Below are 22,559 nucleotides of genomic sequence, written 5' to 3' on the forward strand. Positions count from 1 at the left end.
TAATCTTCACCTTAGTAACAGTGAAATAAAACCATATTCCAATATTATCTGAAACTATCTTACTTATCCAGGAGCTACAGGGAAACCCTAGCTACCAGAAATTTTCTGACCAGTCATAAACTAGTGGGCTATCTGGGAGGGGAGGAGAGGCTTATCACCTTAGAAATCACTGCGTTTCAGGCCTTAATGGAAGATGCAGGCCTGTTCTAGATCAGGTGCCATAGCAACACTGAGACAGGTGCACTGCATAGGGGTGACGCAGGGGAGAACATCTCCCAGCCCCTCCATCAAATTCCCACGCCATGTCTACAGCATCAGTTTCAGGTCAATCTGAAGCAGACCAAAGGGTAAAGATAGGTTTCTCCTGAAAGTGAAGTCCTTTCATTGCTGAAGCTAATAGTATGCTTCCCCAAGAGCTACTTCTGGTGCCTAACATATGAAACCACAGTTATGAGCCATTTCATATGGAAATAAGTTTTCTGAAATAACTGAAAACTTATTGCTGAGATCTTTAAAGACTGGATCAATTATGATTTTCTGGATTTGACAGAACTGTTATAAGCCCATTGGTAATACCAGTGCTCTTGCTAAGATTTCAGTCCCTTCTAAAATTGTTAAAGGATTTGGATCTCATGTCATGGCTTTTTACCATAACTTCTAGCTACAGGGAAGAGTACTCAGCCATTCTGGAAGACCTCAGTACTTCTTTGGCCTCATTTTTATTCAGCCATTTCCCTTGGATATCTCAATATTTACTAAAGGAATAAATTCTAATGCTTTCCTTTAAAGATGTTGATTGGGACTTGCTGATTTTTGTTACAATGCACACTGCTATGACTACCTGAAATACTAGGGGGCTAACTGCCTTGATGTGCATTTGTAATGTAAAGTGACTATTTGAAGGCATACATAGCTAACAAAACTTTCGCTCACAAATCGGATAGTATCAATCAGACAGCCCAGCCCGGCCCAGCCCGGCCCAGCCCAGCAATTGTTAAAAATCTCACCTGCCTGGCTCTTCTTACTGAGAGTGGAAGGCCAGAGGCAGAAGTCAGAAGTGGCAGTGTCATCATCTGTAAAATGAGGGGGATGAGCTCTAAGTTCCCTTCCAGCTCTAATGTTCTGTGACCACGGATTGCAAGGCAGAAGAAGAAGCAACAGCTTTAGAGGTGGGGCTAGACAGACAGGTTCCAACCCCTCATTAGTGCTTTCCCGGAACGCCCAGGCCCATAAGCAGAGGGTAAAAAGTTAGCGAGCAGCTTCTAATACCAGAAGCAAACACTTTCAAGATGACAAACTCAAACTTACATAGACCCAGAAGTCACTCTCTGCTTTTCTTCCATCCTCAACCTGCCTCTGCCTAATCCCTCCCCAAAATGAAATTCTGACAAGCTCAAGTTTTAAAAAATATGGGAGTAGTGATTATGACAGAATCAGAAATGGAAGCAGATGAGATGGAACAGCTCCCGTGCCCAGTACTTCCACACAGCCTTGTACAATACAAACACTAAGTGGGGATACAGATGTTCCTCAGCCAGCCTTCAGTGCAGAGCATCTAGGTGAACTCGGGTTGGCAGAGCTAATAGTTATAGGCAGGTCACTTCTGTATGCATTAAGTTCAATACTCAGCTCATATGAGAAAAACCAGAAGAACATGAGCAATTTAAAACAGAAAGAAGTCACACTTAAAATGTCAACATTTGCCCCTCACAAAGGCTCACAGATAGGTACGTGGATGTTAAACAAAAAAAAACAAAAACAAAAACAAAAAGATTTTTCTGTGAATTTATATGTAAAATATACAATTAAAATTCCATGTGGATTCATTTATTTTGATGCAGAAGCCTCATTAAACTTTCAGTGTGGGGTCCTGCCAGTAAACGCCAATATGGTTTTGTATATGCCAACCCCTGCCTTCTTCTCTATTTTACCTGATAAATTTTGCCAATGTCTTTATTACCCTTCATGTGCCAGGATTACTGTACCTCTGTGGTTTACAGAAGACAGCTAACACAAACAGACATTCATTTGTCAATTAATGAGCTCTGGTTGTGGTTTATCGAAGCAATGTAGCAAATATCCACTGGGTTTACAATATTTGGACAATTCAGTTGTCATTTGAAATTATAGTATCTTAAGGGTGAGCTCTTCATTGAAAAGAGTTAATATGGACTCTAAGTGGATTACAGCATAATTTTTATAACTCACAGACAATAGAATTTTCTGGAATTTGCTTAGTCCTTTTTATGTTACTAAAAAATGCTTCTGAAACATACTGTAATATATTCTGTATGAAGAAGTTTTAGTAATTTGCTGCAGTATAAAATGACATCTCTTATATAACTGTCTATGAGGGGAGGTAGGAGGGATCCTACCTAATCTTCAACTTAAATCTTCAATGTACAAGAAAATAATATAATTCAAGATTCTTTCACAGAATAAGGCTATGTCTGTACTTCTAATCTTTGTTTTGTATGTGAAGTCAGGTTTTCCTTTATTCCTTCTTGGATATTTTCACATTATGTCCTAAACTATTCAGACCTTGTATTATTGGACCATGTTACAGCTACAAACTAAAAAAAAAAAAAACAAGGACTGGATATTACATCAGCTAAAGCCAAAAAAAAAAAAAAAAAAGTAAACTTAACTTACCAAAAAAGTCTACAAGATTAAAACTAACCACATTCTAAAAGCACTATTTCTCACATCTAATTTTATAAACATACACCCAGAGTTCAGCGACGGCCCTAGTACTGTCTGTGCCTGGCAACCTCCAAGAACCAGTTTCAACTCCTGAATAAAACCTACTTAGCAAATAAACCCAGGGTGGTTTGGAACCTTTCTAAAATAAGAAACAACTTTCAAAAACATCATGCACTTTACTGTTATCCATATGTATCTTCTGTGTCCCTAAGCAAAGCTGCTCAAAAATGAGGGGTGCCCCAACCAGGAGTACAACAGCTTGTCCTAGAAGTTCCAAAATGACGGCATATGCCAGGAGTTCCTGGAACCCAAAGATAAATAAGGTGCATGTTCCTAATAGGATGGTTTTAGTTACCTTGGGGAAAGGTACGCTACTAGGTAAAGTAAATCTGAATATGATACAGAAGAGAATGTTTGGACAAATAAACAGTTTCAACTACATCTAGCCCTCACTAAGCTTTCAGCTACACCCCAGATCTCTAAGGTGCCCATGTCTCTCCTCTGTTGGGTGGAGTGCCCTCACGGGAAACTTCAAACTATGCTTAGATAATTCTAACCTAATCCCCATTTGACAAATAGATAAGCTCAAGACCAAAGAAGGGACACTATATACTCAGCATTCTGGAATCACAATTCAGGCCAAGCACAGACACTAGAGAGATTTCTTTGACTTAAAAATTATGTAATCTGAATTTTCCTTCAGGAATTAAGATGACATGATCATAGATTTCTCTCTCTCCTTATCTATTTATCATTCTGCAGAAAAGAAAAGTACTGAAGATCTTGATGCTTCAATGAGTATTACTAACTTTGGGATACTATTAACAACTCTTTTCAGCCTTGTTGTTGATCTAATCTTCTAAATAGTATACAATCAGTTCTCTTGCTCGGGGCACAATATGGGTAAGAGTGAGGTCAAAGGTTTGATCCCTCTAGGACCTGCTGGCTTCCTATACATGCACTTCATTCCAAAGCTTCTGTCTACACCCCAGTCACAGCTAGACAGCTTGCAAACAAATGGAACTGTCACAGAGAGTGCTGCAAGAACCTTAAAACAGCAGCAGTAACAGCAGTTTCTCATAACTTAATATACATAGAGAAGAATGTATTAATAAAGCGCCCACAAAGCTTAAATAAAAATAAAACCATGAAAATTAAAGCATCTTGCCCCAAACCACAAGGTCTACGAGGGGAAGTGAAATAGCCTTTCTTCTTGAGGTTCAGAGCAAGTAAGAAGTCTGTGAAACCAAGAGGGAGGAATGAAAGAGAACCCCCATTCTCTTTTATTCATAGCCCGCAGTTCGTCATGTGACATTTTTAACATGTTACCTTCTAAGGTTGCCTGAGTCATGGTTGACTCTTGGTGAAAAAGCAAGCTGTTGAAGGCACAGAGCTGGTAATACCTGGTCTCCCTCTTAGAAGTTAATAGCAACAATACTTGATATCCCTAGGCCTTTACCAAAGTCTTTACTTTAACATGCACTTTCTCCTAAATGAGAGACCCCGAAATGAAAGGAAAGTACAGGGTAAGAATAACAGACCAGAATTTTGCCATTCAGGCTGTCAGCGGGAAACATCACACCCATGTTATCTTCCCTTCTGAGCCCAGTGAAGAGGCAGACCAAGGCAGAAAGAAGCAATTAGGCCTTAAGTCCAGATTTGAATATCGGCATATTCAGAGCCCTCTGCTCCACATTTTTAATGTGATGGCATCATCTTGCAGAATGAAAAAGCCATCATACTTCTCAGCAATGAGGTGTTAACTTCAAAGCTTCATTGGGGCCTTTTAAATGGTAGGGATTATTGCTTCAACAAATCTCAAATAAAGTCCTAGAACTATTTTATTAACCCCTCCTGGCATTCTACTGGTACGTGAAGCATACAAGATCCATGCAAAGTGTTCTCTGGTAGCTGGAGCTTCTTCCTCCCTTTTGAGAGCATTTATTTCCTATCTCACTCTTATGGGCCTTTGTTCACAGCTTTCCAGAATTATCAGCTGTCGCTTAATGTGTGATTTTCAACTACAAAGTCAGCTTTGGAAGGTAAGAAATTTATTTCCCTCTCATAGACCTCTCGGAATCTAGTACACTGTAAGTGTTTAAAATGAAAAAAAAATTATACATCTATATGTAAGGATTGGTAGAGAACTAAATGAATCTAAGGACCAGGAATTTTATACAATAGCTAGTGCATTTCAACACATTAAAAGAAACAGATACGAAACTGATATAGAATCCAAATTGTATTTCATATACATTCTATATCTTGTAAAACTTAGAGTGTTCAAAGCTGTTCTCTGCATGCCTACATCACTTGATCTCAGAGAGCAGACAGCCCCACCAACAGTATCTGCCAGATGTAAACAAATATAGCACCTGTCCTGTTTCAGAGCCAAGGCCTATGTGCAGGTCCACACTGGGAAGCATTGAAGAGAAGAAAGAGGAAAGGGGACTGTCCAGAAATGCCTGACCTGCTGGAAAGTATCCTATTTCTGCTCCTCATGATCCTGCAGCAGTGACTGTCACTAAGGTGATGGCATTGGTTTGGAACAAGTAAGGCAGCAGAAGGTAAAATGCATATCTCATCTGAATTCTAGACTAGTATGTTCAACTGGTATGTTAGAATCAACAAGAATTACTGGGAACTTTCACAGATGAGGACAAGGAAGTCTGTGGTTTGGGTGAGCCTAAGTGGCTCCTTGGGAGTCAATGATCTGGGCTTGCGCTATGCTGCTGCTGCCTGGCACAGCATGCTGGTGCCAAAGGTTAGCGGCTCCACTATGAGCTTCCCAAGATCTGCATTCTACAAAACACAGAGGAGAGAGAAACTACCACTTACACACTACTTTGTCAAGGCACACAGGTGGCAGTGCCTTAGGACCAGTGTCTCACCCCTTTCTTTCATAGGGCACAACCAAGCAACTTTGCAAAGAAGGCATGGGAAACAAGGGTGAAGCTGCAGGCCTCTGCTGGCATATACACTACTGAGGACCCTCCCGGGAGATGTCTTCATGCTAGCCTCTACACATGTGACCATCTCTCTTCACTTAGCCAGACAGGGTACAGAAACAGTCTTCAAAGCTCACAACTATACTAGTATAGTATATCATTACCATACATACTTTGGGCATTTATATACATAAATGTATATATAAATCACATTATTCTGTAGGTTCTGAACCATGATTATTGCTTTCAAGCAAGAATTTTAATTTGTCAGCCAAAGAGAAAGCAAATTAATAAGATCCATATATCCTTTTAGCTCTTACCTACTGTGCATGTTGCTGAGAAAACCCAGATGTTTCAAAAAATACTCAAGAATCTCTACACAGCCTCAAGCAGACATCACAATGGAAGCAGATATGTTCTTTACACATGACCCAAAAAACTGAGACTATTCACATGCAAATACTACTTCATTCATTCACACTAAAAAGCATTCCAGTCTCTATACCAATGCATTTTACTTTTAATTCTACTAGCTTCTAGTAGAGAAACGTAATGGATCATGTTGACAGAAAGAAACCAGCGGAAGAATTTGAGATCGATTTTTCTTAAGATAATGAAATGACTAGAAAACTCCATAATTTTGTAAAGACAGGGAAAATGCCTCAACTATCCAGTATAAATATTTGTTTTCCATGTTGTAATGAATTGTACTTTTCCACTGCATGCTCACAGATTTTGAAAGAAGCAGCTGAGCCTAACTAAGGCTAAGAAACTATGTTACGCTGGAGGAAAGACTGAGACAGAAAAAAAAAACTGGCAATTTTCAGAAACTTCAATCATTCCTTAAACCAACCAAAATTTTGCGGCTATTGCTGGACTAATGTATTCCCTTTTCTTTAAGGCAAAGTGAGCAGGCAGTAGAAGACATGCAAGCGTATGTGTTCACATATGAGGAGCCAGGGCAAGAGAGAAAAGGAGCCGAAGAGAAGAAGGGGAAAGGAGAGGAAAAAAAGAGAGATCTTCTTGCTGGGCCTTGATTAAGAACTTTTTAAATCCTAGGAAGGGTGGAAGGTCTTTGAAACCAGATCCACTGCAGGCAGGAGGCCAGCACCCAGGACACCGTGTCTTTCAGAAGGGGCCACCCACAGTGCCATGGCGGTCATATGACTGCTTTGTCACATCCTGAAGCCATTTCCAGCCCATGCACACGTCTGTGCTCCCATTTACAGAGGATGGGATATATTGGGAACACACATATGGAAACACTTTCAGAGAATCAGTTTCCATGAAATTCATAATGAGCCAAGTGGCTTCAGATGTGGTTGCGTTCCTCCGATTAGCCAGGAAAAAAGAAAAAGAAAAAAGGAGGAAAAAGGGGACAAATCCACCCTTTCAGACCTTATTTCAGTTTCAGAAAAATTAGAAACCACTAATGACTTATGGCTACCAAAACAGAGAGCCACAATTAAGAGAAGAGGAACTAAGAAAATGAGGGACAGAGGTTTAAAAGCAATAGCCCTTTTTTCCTAAAAATAACAGCTTCAGTATCAGTCATCTCATCATACATCAGGGGGAGGCGTTCCAGGATGGTATTTTCCTTGGCAGTGGGGCACGGTAACTCTGCTGGCATCCAGGGTAGCACACATGCACACCTAAGGGTGCTGGAGGAGGTAGAGATGGAGAAAGAGACAACTGCTGTAAGACCAACTCCTATTTGATAACATATGTGGTCAATTAAGATTATTTTTAAAATTGCAACTAAATGATAAATTGCTCCTAAGTAAATCTTTCAAGAAGAAAGAGGACAAATCTTTCAAAAACAAAAATTCGGAGGACAGCCTGGCACTTTCCTATTGCCTGGGCTACTGTTAATTTGAACTACATAAAAGCAGATACATGTGAACTGACTGAGATTTGATATGTTGGAGACCAAAGCAAAGCTGATAAGAAGATATGAAACAAAAGAAAGGGACAAATGGGGGCAAGATTTTAAACATTTAGCTAATGGTAGTAAGTTACAACAGTTTTATATTAGAGCAGAACCAGGCACATTATGGAGTAAAATTCATGAATTTTTTCAGGTAAAACATGACACTTGAAAATATTCCCCTTAGGTGGCTGTGGTTGTTTTAGATTATGCCTCAACAATGGAGGTTGGAAGTGTAGGTATAGGGAAAAAGTCCTTGAATTCCCTCTACCGTTTGGGGTGCTTCTTCGGCAGGGGGTGGGGAGTGAAGGGGTTCTGTCAAGTTGGGTTGCAAAGCCTAAACCCACTGGGCAGAAATGTTATTAGGATACTTGATGATTGGCTGGGAACCAGAACTGGCTCTTGCTTAAAAAGAAGTCTTTGCTTTGCCCCTAACCATACAGATCCTATAGGTGATTTGAATATTCACAGCATCCCACTTAAGAGTAGAGTGGCTAACCAAACAACTAGGATGCCATTGCTGGGACTCGCAAGATTTCATTAAATTCTCTGAGAGATGGAATATTAGTGATTCCACTTCTTTCGAGAGTTATTTATTTATTTATTTATTTATTTATTTATTTATTTATTTATAAGGCAGAGTGACAGAGTGAGAAGGAAAAAGATCTCACGCCCGTTGGTTCACTCCCAAAACAGCCACAAAAGACCCATCTGGGCCAGGCTAACGTCAGGAGCCAGGGGCTCCATTCTATTCTCTGACACCAGCATCAGAGGCCCAAGTACTTGGACTATCCTCTGCTGCCTTGCCAAGCACACTGGCCAAAAGCTGAATAGGAAGCACAGTAGCCAGGGCTTGTAGTAGTGCTCCAATATAGGATGCCAGCACTGCACGCAGAAGCCTAACTTGCTGTACCACAATACTAGTGTCTCCACGATGACACACTTGGGCTCCAAGACATTGTGTGAGTTCCTCAGGGTTACAGCACAGTAAATGGTGTCCTAGCAGCTGCGGGGGTCTATTGCCATGATTTCATTGAAAGGAACAGGAACTGGGGGTCTTTTTCATGTGAGTTCTAACAGCCCTGGACTTCTTGGGGGCAATGATGCAAGGGATTTGGCTGAATTATTAGTGGCAGCCCTGGGGATGGTGACTGGAATGGAAAGTGGAATGGGAAGGCCAATGCCCTGACATTCCAATATTATCGTTACTCCTGATGTTCTGAGTGATCTGAAGCAGCCTAGTCCTCTGGATTAGACCCTCATTCGTGAAGACTGGTAAACAAACAAAAAAATACAACAGCAGATCTCTCCATCTCACAAATGCATTGCCTCTTGCTGATGCTCCTTGAAATAGTACAGCCAGAGGGAAAACAAACAGGGTCCAAGCTAGAAAACACATGAGTTGAGAGCCAGAATCTTGAAGTTCCTGATTAACTTCACATACTCAGCATCACATCCCACCAAACTTATCGTTTTACCAACAATAACAACAACAAAAAGTCACCACTCCAACAGCAGAAAGGAGGGCAGTGAGAGCAAATGAACAGCAGAGGGGCTGGCTTTCACCACTCTGAATGCACACACTGTGTTTTCAGATAGACTTTGAATTCTCTGCTTCCAAAAGTAAGAAAAATCTCCCCCCACCCCCATTAAATAAATACCAACCCAGTGTTACAACTACCCTTATAGCTCGTTCTAGCCCTGAATTGGAAGAGGGGCCTATGGAAGGAAGGCATCAGTTGCTTCTGAGGCAGAATCACACAAAATCTGACAAGTATGTAATCCGATTTTTTCTGCTACAACTTCCCAAGTTAGACTTCAAAAGGCTTAATCCTCTAGTGTGGACAAACATATTTGGAGCATCACAGACCTCAAAGCATGTGGCCCAAACTGCCCAATGCCCCCACATTCAGAATCTGAACTAGATTACCAAAGTGCTGTAACTTAGCTCCAAGAGATAACAGCCACCCTAGGCCTAACACAATCCACACTTGTCAATGATCAAAGCCACAGGTTCTAGCCTTCAACTTTTCCCCGCCAGAACCTATGCTTACCTTTGCCTTCTCTTCCATTACAAAGCATGCATGAGCTCATGCCTGGAGATGGGTTCCTGTTCTAACAGGAAGGCTTCCTGGTTGTGATAGTGGTAGTCTTATACTCCAGTTCCACTTCCACTTGGGTGGCTTATCTGGGTTTCTGAATCCTTGCCTTGCTTTTGTTGTCTCAACATTTCTTTGATCATGTCTGCCTACCTGTTCTGTAACTTCATGCCATGCTTTTTAAATTCAGATGTGTGTATTTCTAGAGCTGTGTATTAGGCACACACAAACATTTTTGGGAGCAACGAGCTTTTCCCAACTTACCTTTGCAGTCTCGCCTTTCATTCCAATCTGTGAGCTCTACAATCCTAGTCAAACTGGATCCTCTTCCATTTCATGCACTACCCTAAATTATCAAACCTTCCTTACTCCCTCAGCCCTTAACATAACCCGAAACACTCTATCCCAGTCCCTTGACTTTCTAAGCAGTCTTTAAAATTTGACAAACACCCTCTGTTTCAAAGTTTCTTCCCACATTCTTGTTTTAGCCCGCAGTAACCTTGCCTCCCTCCACACTTCTCCATCTGTATCTCTCTTGCAGTATACAGACAGAGCAAAAATCATCTTGTCATCTGTTACCTCAGATGCCTTAAGAATGGGAAATCTAGGACCAGCATTGTGGCACACTGAGAAAAGTACTGCCTATGATGCCAGAATCTCATGTGGGCACAGGTTCAAATCCCAACTGCTCCACATCCAGTCCAGCCCTGGGTTAATGGCCTGGGAAAAGCAAAATAAGATGGCCCAAGTAATTGGGCCCCTACTAACCATGAGGCAGACACAGATAAAGGTCCTGGCTTCAGCCTGACTTGGTCCCCCTCTCTGACTCTTTTGAATAAATAAATAAACCTTTAAGATTAAAAAAAAATGAGAACTCTTCCCTCTCATCTGTCAATGCATTTTAGCCCCCTCTAAGTGGGGTGAGGGTTATGTAAAAAGCAGTTAAATGTATGTGAGAGAAGAAAAAAAGAGCAATACCAGATGTAACTAAAATCTTTGTCTCTGGTTGTAATCTGTATGTCCCTCCTCTCTGCCTATACATGTCAATTGCCTTCCCCAACCTACTACCCATACATGCCAACTGCTTTCCCTAACCTACTACCCCCGTCTTTACCAGAAATCAAAGGGTTCCAGTTAATTATAGAGCCACAGTTGAGCTCTGTTAGTTCCATACTGTCACCCACTGAGACCTGATCTCCAGCTTATTCCCTTATCGTACAAACAGAACTTTTTTTCTGATCTTTCCATTCCAGCAATCTGCAAGGTATCCAATGACTCTTAAAAGTAAAATTTAAATAAAAACAAAACATTTCAAATGTATGAACTGCATTTTAAGGGGCCAACTCACAATGAAGCTTAGTCAAACGAAGAGTGTACCATCTCTAGGATACAGCTCATCAATGGCAGAGCCAAAGGAAGTTGCTGGGTTTCCTTATATGTGTCCCCTTTCCCAGCAGACCTGCCTCGGCATCTACTACTTTTCATCCAGATACAAGTCCTGATAGGGAAAATTATGCTGTTTTCTTTAAAATGGAGGATACTTGAACTATTTTGCTTTAAAGTGTCTAGTATGAGAACTCCTTTCCTACATTGGATGTTTATATCCAAAGACATCAAACACCGAATTGTTACCTTTAACTTAACTAAAAAACTAGCTTACTTGAAAGGAATTTCTTTTTCTCTGTTGCTAGGATATAGCCTGAAACCACGTGTAAGAGTCATCACACTATCATGAGACAACGCTCCTTATGTAACTCCCGAATCCAGACGTGGTGCTGAGGTAACTGACAGTCTCAGAGTTTTTCCACTCAAGCCCTGCACACAAAACTAACTCAAAATTCTGCAACGAAAACGTCCTTTTTAGAGTTGGATTTGGCATCCATTTCAAAGAGCTGTTTGTATATTTTAGAATATGTAGAATTTTCCTTTGATTGAAACCTCTCTTTTAACAATGGACAAGAGATGATTTCTCTTCTGAATGTTTTAAACAAAAACAAACACATGCTAGTTATATGGAACCTCGTTCTCAAAGTCATTTCTTGAGAGAAATCAAACCCTTCAGATTGGGAAGCATTTGGAAAAACCCCTTCAAATAACCAAACAGTGAAATTTTCCTTGTAAAAAATAAACAAATACTAGGGCAAATATGAAAAAAAAGGACTTCTTTCACTTTCTCCTCTGCTTGATAACATTCCCATCTCAGTTTACAGATGAACCCTCCCCGCCTTCAGAGGGGTTTCATCTTTAATGTTTATTCCTAGTGCTATAGCAATAAACTCATCACAAATGGACAATTTCAACATCTGTTCATGGCTGCTGCGAGGCTCCATGTTTTTTTGGGGAGGTGAAGTCCTGTCTCCCAAGTATAAACAGACGCACCTAATTATGTATTAAGGTGTATGAAAGGAGCTGCTTGTTTTGATGACTCTAAAAAAGAAAAAAAAAAAAAAAAAAGAAGGAAGACTGAGTCTGCTCACTGATACTTCAGGCCGTGGGACCGACACACAGTACTTCAGTAGCACTAGTAGCTCCTCACGCAGTGAAAGTCCCTTGCCTGAAAAGCACAAACCTAAGTCCTATTTTTCTCAGTTGAAGAATAATGTCCACTCAGTTCATTCCAGATACGGACCAAACCACCAGCAACTGGTCAAGAGAGATGGTGCTGTCATGGATTTAGGGAAAAACTACTCACTTTCTGCATAAAGACTTAATTTTAAGATGAAAAGAGTGAAGAATCAACAATAGGGAATCCAGAGATAATTTGGTTCTTCTTTTTCTTCTTCAGATAGCAATGGCCACGTACAGTCATCATCAGCACCACCCGAGGAAGAGTGAATGAATGAACGCTGCTTGGGAGGAAATGGACCATTCTAGAGTGTTGGGACAGCAGCTAGCCATGTGGGACCTGGTCACAGCATTGCCCCCACTGAGCAGGGTGGTCACAATGGACAGAGCCTTTCCTTCGCTAGAACATTCCTCATCACTAAAACCAAGGGATTTGGCTAACTCACCTCCCTGATTAAGTCTGGTTCTGCTACATATTATACAACACTGAGAAGTAAAGTACAAAAAAATGCCTTGAAGTTTTCCACTAGAAACTTCTGCTCCTGTAAAGAAAGGTCCCCGTTCATTAAAGAACAGTACAATAATTTTTAAAATGAAGTAATAAATTTATACAGCTAACGTGCAAAAACAATCCAGGTTTTTTTTCCCTACATACAAAATAGAAATTCAAAAATCTAGAATTATTTCCACAAAACTAAAAAATATATATAATTACTAACAATTTACAGTAGAGAACTAAAGAAAATGACAACACTATCAGTTTTTCAAGAAAATTACTTTCATCAGTAAATTCAGCAGTAAAGGAGGCTAATTTTAGAATATATTAACATTCTCTGAAAAGTATGATGTGAGTTGTCTTTTTTATTTGTTTCAGATTCTTTAAGCAAGGCAATTCTTTGTTTCAGATTATTTTAGTTGTTTTTATCTGAACTATCTGAAGTTAAACAATTTTTACGTCAGTGTTCCTAAGTCTTCTATGGTGAAATCTACTGTTAATGTGTAAGTTAAATAATGTCAAGTTCCCCGGTCCACACATAAAGATATATATTTTCAGGTTTTAAAATAATTCATTAATATGTGCATTTTTAACCTCTAAAACAAAATTCAGTTGTATAGAACTGGGGAGAGATTATCTCCACTGTTATTTCTGGCTAGGAATTTGGTGAGCTTTCCTTTCTTTTGGGTCCCCTACCTACATCAAGCATGATTGCTGACGGCTGGCATTACCCAGATATGGCTTGGAGAGAACAGTGAGTTACTAAATTCATCTTAGGGCCATTTCAATAAACTTTAGTAGTGAGGTCCATTTAAGATTCCAATGACAAAGCATGGCAGGAAACAGCTCATCGCTAAGAGGATGACAGAAATTACTTAAAGCTGTGGGTAAAGAACACTGTGGTAAAACCTTAGACAAATTAAACACGGGGAAAACAGGAAGGATTATACAGCAGCCAAGCAAAGGTGAAAGTAAAAATAACTGCATAGCAGACATTTGTCAGCGTCACCCTTTCATGTTCCAGGGACTCGACTACAGGAACCCGCATCTCTTGAGGTTTGTTCAAATTCCCTGTATAAAATGGCATAGTGCTTGCAACTAACCTGTGCATAGCCTCCTGTGTACATTAAATTATCTCTAGATGTTGGAGTTCTTGGGTTACAGCAGGCTATGCTCCTCAGGATGCTTCCTCCTTTCTGGTGGTATCCTCAGATTATCTCTTGCCCCTCCTGAACCTCCACCTCTCTTGGCTGACCCAGCTGTTAAGCCAGAAGCAACATCCTGAGACAGCAGCTGACAGGCTGCTGGAGTCTATGTAACAATAGTGCACCATGAGCCTCTTCACATGCAGGGGGTCGCTGTGAGAAGTGCAACAATCTTCTCACAGTTTGTACCCATATCAGTTTCTTTTTCTATCTTTTCCTAAAGGTTAATCTGCTTGTTTGCTACGCTTGTTAGTGTTTATGTGGTGGATACATTTCTAGATAAGTAAAGGGGGTCAACTCAGAGTGAATGGCTTCCATTTATCTTTCTGTATAGTATAACCTAAATCAGTACTATTTGATTTTTATTAATGTTTAGATTTTCCAAATATCTAACTAGAAGCTCTATAATGTGTGATTTAAAACTGAACCTTTCTTCTTTTTTTAAAGAATGTTGATAGAACTTTGGTCCAACCAACATGGCATAAGAGAGCAGGGACATATAACACAGCCACCTGCAGGGAACCTTGGCATAAACTGTGGTTTTGCAAGTAGAAAAATGACACTGATTTAAATGCTAGCTAAGAATGTATGCAGAAAGGCTGAAACATAACCACATTTTCAGTTCTTTGATTTTAAGGTCTTTAAATGTGTGTCTTATCTGGTTACCTAGCTCCTTAACTCATGTTTGTGGTGACTTTCCATATTGTACTGCAGGGTTGTGGTGAAAAAGATCAATATCCAAGCTTTCAGACTAGAGGAGAGGGCATGCAGGAGCAAGGCCAGTGCTTCATCTAAAGAGGAGAGAAACCAAATACTTCTGTTCCATTAAGTCTTAGACCTCTTGGCTCATGCAGAGAAAACGCTCCTCCTTCCGACAGACAACCCGAGAAAGTCACTGCTTTTCCCAGTGTCTCATTATTTGCTGTTTCTCATTCTGGTTTTATATCCTTCTTATGTTGAAGTTTTTTTCATTACATTCCTTTTTAACATACTCTTCTAAGTGAAGAGCCGGAGAGAAAGGTGGGAAATGAAATTGCCAAACAGTCTACTTATCATCCAGAGCTTCCATCTATATGTTTTGAGAGTTCTTAGAATCAAACCAGATTTCCTTTGAACTACATCTTCTCATGAATCCTTAGAGCTTCCAAAACTCAAAACAAATCCATTAAACATATTTTAAGTAGCTTATGTCACTAGGAAATGTGCTCTCTAGGCCTATATTTTACTGCTGCTCTTTTAAAAACAAGTGGCTGTATTGGTTTTCTTTTCTTTTTAGAAGGAAAGGCAGAGTTAGAGAGAGAGGAGAAACAGAAATATCTTCTATCCACTGGTTCACTCCACATATGGTTACAATGGCCAGAGCTGGGCCAGCCCAAAACCAGCAGCCATCTTTGGGTCTCCCCTGAGGGTGCAGGAGCCCAATAACTATGGCCATTCTCTGATGCTTTCCCAAGGCATGTTAGCAGGGAGCTTGATCCAAAGCGGTATACCAGAACCCATATGAGATAGGTCACAGCACTGGCCCCTCTAATGGTTTTCAGCATACACTAAGTTTCAGTGTTTTCAACAGCACCTCTACACTTCAGGATACCATGCAGAAGACAAAGTTTATGTCCACGGAGAACAAGGCATGCTGCTTTTCAATCAAAAATCTATAAGAAACTGTTCATGTTTCTGTAAGATCTTGAAGCTAATGTTTAGAGTGCCAAACCAGTGGTTTTCTGAGAAAGAATGTCGTTTTCAGCATTTAGTTAAAGAAGCTGAGAATGTCTTTTTAGGCACAGTTAAAGAAGCTGGGAAGGAAGTGATGGCTTACTACAAAAGCTTTACTTTCTTAACCTTCACTTGCACTTATGAGATTCTGCTTCAAACATATTCCTCAATCTTTCTATTTAGCATGTGTGAAGACTATTTGCTTCTCTGTGAAGAAGCTGCTCGGGATGTTGATCCCAGGGGGGACCTGTGCTGGTATCTCACCCAGCTTTGACTTTCTAAGTGCAGGAAATCAGCATGCATGCTTGAAACGCCCATTGATCACACACGTGTGTTACTACACACGCCACTGCATATATTAGGATGATTCTCTGGTGAGCACTTAACATAGACAACCTGGTCATACCTACAAGGTGATCATCCTTTCAGCCCACATTAAAAGCAATAAAAGGAATTGGTATATATAAAGGGTATTAAAAATTCTAAATCACACAAGGGCAAGGTGAATACAGAAGTCTTGATTCAGGCCCTAAAGCTCATCTCATCATTGCATTTCACCACACTGACATCTGGCTTTACACAGTGCCACAAAGCAGAGCCACTTAAAGTAACCAGGTTAACATTAACCTGTTATTGAATATTAACCATTTTCAAACAGACATAACATTTTACTCCTCAAAAATGAATTTCTGGCCTGAATTTTCTACACGGGTCATTATGTATTTGCACAATAAATCAAGTAATTTCTGAAGGACCACTTCACTCTAGGGTATGAATAGTGTCTAAACATTAATTAAAATTTCGTAAGATGTGGTATTACAACTTTTAAAGGAAGGTAACAGTTGAGAAAAAAGTATGACTAAACATTGTGATGCCATAGGCATACCCTATAGAAGGACAGAGCAGGCCAGAGAAGCCTCCTCTCTACATTTGCAAGAAAGCCCTGGCCACCACCCCTCACCAGAGTGACCACCAAAGCCTCTCAACCATACAGCTTGCTTCCTCTCCCCTACTCTCCACTCTCTGACAGTTTCCCACCAAATATTCAGAATGATCATGGACAGAGAAATCAGTTAACATCATGACCCTATTTAAAATTTGCCGACAGTTTAACACTATACCCACCAGAAACTCCAATATTCTGATCCGGATCATTGGAGGCCCTGCAAGGACCTGGATCAGCCTACCCCTCTGATTCATGCCATTTGCATACTCTAGTCACTGGGCATTCTTCTTCAAATGCCCCAAACCTTCCCCACTAAAGGCCCCTGCACTCCTCTTTTCTCACTACCTGGAATGTCCTCCCTTTGCTTCATCTTAAGATCTACACCTAAACCTCAAATCCTTCACATCACACTCTTTTACTTCTTTTGAAGCATATATCCCTAGATAATATTTTTCTTAATTTCAACTGGCCCACCCTTCCACGGTAATAACTAACTTTCACTGAGTACTAGGAATCATTCTAGCTAATCTCTAGTCCCTATAACAACCTTTTGAGGCAGTTGTTATTGCCCTTGTATGCTCATTTCACAAAGGAGAAACCAAGGTATGAGTAGGTTGAGCGATCACAAGATCAAAATGGCTGAACCCAGAACATCTGACTCCAAACCCTGAGTGTTGTATCACTATGGCATATGTCAATAGGAAAAAACAAACTCCATGGGCTTCCCTGTCTGTTCCACCAATGCGCAGAACTGGACTCAACAAGTTAATATTTTGTATTAACAAACAGTTCTATCATGTAATCATAAAACACGATGACAGAAATATTTCACTGAGAGGAATTCTGTTATGATTCAAATTGCTTTTTTTTCCAGCCTGTAGCTAATTTCTTTAACGTAGTAAACTTGGTCCTCTAGTTCCATTTATTCTGTTACTAACAGAATTTCCCCTGTTCCTGGATTTTAGTTACCATTACTTATAAGAGCTAACGTTCTGCAGTAAGGTAAATTATTCTTCACTATAGTCTTTCTCATACCAAGAGAATTAACACAGATCACATAAAACTACACAAGGGAATGCAATATATCAACAAAATAAAATTCCTTAAATTTAAATTCCCTTGGGCCCGGCGGTGTGGCCTAGCGGCTGAAGTCCTCGCCTTGAAAGCCCCGGGATCCCATGTGGGCGCCGGCTCTGATCCCGGCAGCTCCACTTCCCATCCAGCTCTCTGCTTGTGGCCTGGGAAAGCAGTCGAGGACGGCCCAATGCATTGGGACCCTGCACCCACGTGGGAGACCCAGAAGAGGTTCCAGGTTCCCAGCTTCGGATCAGAGCGCACCGGCCGTTGCGGCTCACTTGGGGAGTGAAACATCGGATGGAAGATCTTCCTCTCTGTCTCTCCTCCTCTGTGTATATCTGGCTGTAATAAAATGAATAAATCTTTAAAAAAAATTTAAATTCCCTTAAATTCCTTTAATTTAAAATTATATGTCTGTGATTTCAAAATCTCTAGTCTCTAGCAAACACGTTCATATAGAAGACTTCACATTAAAAGGAAGTTAAGCTGAGAACAAGTGTCACATTCTATATGCACAATTTTTGGCAACAGTCAGCTTCAACACTGACTGGAATAACACAGTAAAACTTTCTCTGACACTGACAGCACTTGTTCCTCTTAATTAAGTTTCCTCAAATATTGCACTAGCCTTTGTTGTTATTATTGATGGTGGTATTTAGTTTTACAAGGTAATGGTTACTAATTTGCTTCTACAAGAAAACCTAATGTTTGGAGCCTTGATTTAGAATCACAGCTAAACATAGAAAACATCTAATCCAACCATCTTAATTCAAACTGAGGAAACTAAGACCCAGGGAAGTGATGTGCTGAAGAACCCAGAGGCAAAGGCAAAGCCCAAAGAAAGATCCCCAACTCCAGGCAAGTTCCATTTCCAACATGCTGTTAAAGATATTATAAGAGTTTAATTATTATGTCATATGTCTGAACAGCAAAAGAAATGCTTTCCTGATAAGTCAAAAATCAAGTCAATATAATTTTATTTAGAAACTCCTATTTGTCAGTGCTGGGTTCAGTCCTCCTTGATGCATGCCCTGATTCAAACACTTCACCCATTTGCTGGATTATGAAATTAAGGTTTCATTTATCTCTGAAAGGGTACCTGTGACACATTCCAAATCTTAGAGTCACAGAACAGTTACCTTTATTTATTGCCCAAATAGTCAAACTTTCCCTTGAGGAATCTCATAGTTACGAGGACCTGCAATAAGTGGGTAAAGCAGCCCACTGCAACACATTCGTCACATAGGACAGCAGTTCAAGACCTGTCTGCCCAATCCAATCCGGCTCCCTGCTAACATGCCTAGGAAATCAGTGGAAGATGGCCCCAGTACTTGGAACCCTGTATCTACATGAAAGACCTGTCAAGAAGCTTCAGGCTCCTGGCTTTGGCCAGCTTTGGTTGAGTGAACTAACAGATAGAAGATGTATCTCTCCACCCCGTCTCTAACTTTGCCTTTCAAATAAATATTTTCTAAAAAAAATCATAGGTCAGTTCACCACTGTACCTTTTCTGTAATGTTTATTTATTTTATTGATCTGAGAGCAAGCCATGCTGAAAACACACTGTGAGCTTACGGGTTTGTTTTCTTTAATGATAAGTATCATACACACTATTACTAGACTTTTCCAGGCCTGTTTTTATTTCCCTTGTAGTTTCTGCTTAGAAAAGATTCTCCTTAATTCTGTATGGACTTATTGTGGCCAGATCGCCTTGGCATAGGGCAGAGTGTGTTTGTAACTATCATTAGATTTGTTATTACTGTTCCAATAACTGCAGCATTATTGCTGATTGCCATGGGGAGCTGGACCAGTGACCATTTTGGTTGGAAAGAGAAAGATAAATCTCAGTTACAGAAACTCTGATCCCAGGCTGCCTGTTTGACTTAACTTCCAGGGTGGTCACTTAAGGTCACATTCTCTCTGGGAAAGATATGACACCTTCCTGCTTAAGAAATCCTTTGACACATTCAGAAACAATGTTGTCTGAGTCTCATTTCATTTGCATAACTTTTGTGGATTTTAAATTCCTTAATATCTTGGGTTACATTAAAATGCTGCAGACAATACAGTCAAATAAGGTACGAGATTTGCCACAGAATAAGTTACTTAAATTCTGACCCAATTAGGTATATATGCCTTCCTGACTGATTTTCAGGAAAACAATTTGAAAGTCACTTTGAACTGTTCAAAATAAAGTGATATTCACCAATGACTTTGAACAATCAAAACTGAAGTGCTGACATTTGCATTTTATCCCTTGGAACTTAATTATAAAAAATATTTATTTGTTCACTTTTTTTCTAAAGTTTCCCTTATACTCATTTCTACAAAACAGCAAACTGAAGAACTGATATAAACTAACAATCAAGTTTCTCTGCCCCTTTTTCATAAGAAGCGATCAATTAATACTTCCCTGGGAAATCAATGCTGAGTAACATAACAAAATAATACTTGGATACATGACTGCAAAGATCCTATTTTTCCTGCGATAGAGGGAACATTACCTTGGCTGGGTATTTATGATTGTGATAATGTGTCTGTCAAGAATACTTGCAAGCATGTTCAGTCTAAATGTCACGACTAGGTAAATATACACACACGAGCACACCCATGTTAAAGCACTGAGTTAACAATATTGTTAAACTTCGTCAGAGATATTGGGAATTCCATAATACGTCATGTGCTGGGATCAGACTTGCGTTTATGGAATGTGAAATAAAGGCAACTGTCATTTGTTTCTGGTAGAACCCCGCTTCTGTATCTACAGCCAATTCTCAGTGACAGTTACAGCAGTGGTGATCCTGAAACGTGTGCAGCACTGACTGGAGGGTGGATTTTTCTGTCAGATACAAGTCTGTCCCATGAACATACACATGCAGAGCATTAAAGTAAGAATTACAGAGAGACAACAAAGGACTAGAGAGGCAGGCTTTGGTTCTTTGGGAGCTTTCAATGTGACTGGACTTGTGCAGAGATACCAAAGGATTCGAATGTAGGCCCTGGGCCTGGGGGGAGGAGGGCTTTCAATTTAGCTGGGAGAAGACAAGATCTTATATAGTCTTCCCACATCTTAACCTCTTGAAGCCACACATATCAACATGTGTACTGTTTAAGGTTGCAAATGTAAGTAGTGAAGCAACTGAAAGTTAAAGCCTAATATGAGTAGAACTATATTGAAACTGATTTAATTTCCTAAAAGAGACAGCTTCAAGTTGGTTATGGATGAGAGCTCACAGAGCAGAGCGGCAAAGGAGATCTCCTTTCATTAAAACCCCGAGTCTTTGCATATTCACACGTCTGCAAGAATTAACATTGTAATGCAACTATGATCTTTGTTTGATCCTCTTGTCTCTTAAATGAGCATGAAAAATCTCATGAAGGCACAGAATGTGTCTTCTGTTTGTTCTTTACTCCTTGTCTGACTAAGCACATTATACTTGCTGAGCTGACTTGAAATGATTAAAATGAACTGCAGAAAGAAGAAGGAATGCAAGAGGCACTCATACATAGACTAATAAACTTTAAATCTAAAAGATTTTTGGAGAGCAGAAATTGAATCAAATACAGATAAAGCTTAAAAAGAATAACAATAGTTAACCTCATAGACAACAGCATAGGTAAAGCATGGGAGAAAGGCAGATGACAGAAGAGTAAATGTGAGAAAGCAGTGTACCAAAACAGCACGGGTCACTTTTAGCCTGCTGAAAGAGACAAAGAGAAATTTGCCAAACATAAAAGAACATTTACAAACTACAACATGTGTACAGACCATTGAGCAAGACAGTGAGACAATGTAAAACCATGTCCTGCAGAAAAAGTTTAAAGGGTGGAGGGGAACACAGTAGAATCTAGCCCAAAGAACATAAAACTGGGTAAGAACGCAAGTTGCCACAACCAGACCTTCTGCTTTGCCTTAGAGGAATAACTGCCTTCAGTCTACAACTTGGCTGAATTTTTTTTTTATCATTTTCTCAGAAAAGACCTTGACACTTTATTATATGATGCCTGTAATTAATGTCAGACTCTAAATTAGAAATCAAAAATTCTATTTGATCATTTGCTTTCAAGCCGGACCTAAAGTATGTTTGGCATTATTACTAACTGTTAGCAGCGAGTTAGTGAAACAGATGCAGTCTTGATATGTGTTCCAAATACGAAACACATTGCAAAGACTTGGAGATAAAAATATATACTGCTTATGTACACTCTTACTGTGCTCTTTCCTGTCCTTATCAGCAGTAAAAAGCTTCTTTTTTGTGCCCTTTCTTTGGTATTCCAGGTAAACAAACATTTCTCTACATGCATACCTTTTTCTTTTTTTTCCTATCCCTATTTCCACTAATACTTGTTTTGGACATCACCAAGCATCCTCCATGGGCCAAAAATTATGCTAGCTTGTCAAGATTCAACAGTTTATAATTGCTGGTTAAAGAAGGATTACCTTGCTTAACAATGGAAAAGCCAGGGTGGCGTGGTGGTTCAACCAGTTAGTCCTCCACCTGCTAGCATACTATATGGGTGACAGGTCAGGTTCTGGCTGCTCCTCTCCGATCCAGCTCCCTGCTTATGGATCTGGGAAAGCAATGGAGGATGCCTCAAGTCCTTGAGCCCTGCACCCACATGGGAGACTCAGAAGAGGCTCCTGGCTCCTGATTTCAGATCAGCTTAGCTCCAGACATTGTGGCCATTTGGGGCAGTGAACCAGCAGATGGAAGATCACTCTGTCTTTCCTTCTCTTTGTAAATCTGCCTTTCAAATAAAAACAAATAAATAAATCTTTATTGAAAAAAGGTGAATGGTACATAATCAGTTACACAAAAAGAAGTATACACATTCAAGGTGACCCAAAGTGTATAGGTGACGTGCAGTGACTGTAAACA

The 22,559-nt window shown here is 40.0% G+C and overlaps 1 protein-coding gene across 6 annotated transcripts in view; it reads right to left on the bottom strand.

Annotated features, from left to right (window-relative positions):
* Positions 1 to 22,559, bottom strand: part of RUNX2 (RUNX family transcription factor 2) — a 316,951-nt gene that overhangs the window by 110,189 nt on the left and 184,203 nt on the right. For 2 of the 6 annotated variants that reach the window (XM_012928447.2, XM_012928449.2), the window contains one exon: positions 1,008 to 1,073. The exons of the other annotated variants lie outside the window; for them this stretch is intronic. In XM_012928447.2, the coding sequence (XP_012783901.2) occupies positions 1,008 to 1,073 (66 nt within the window). The remainder of the gene's footprint in view (positions 1 to 1,007; positions 1,074 to 22,559) is intronic. 6 annotated transcript variants of the gene reach the window in all.

Source organism: Ochotona princeps, chromosome 1, assembly GCF_030435755.1.
Source record: "Ochotona princeps isolate mOchPri1 chromosome 1, mOchPri1.hap1, whole genome shotgun sequence".
Taxonomy (NCBI): Eukaryota; Metazoa; Chordata; class Mammalia; order Lagomorpha; family Ochotonidae; genus Ochotona; species Ochotona princeps.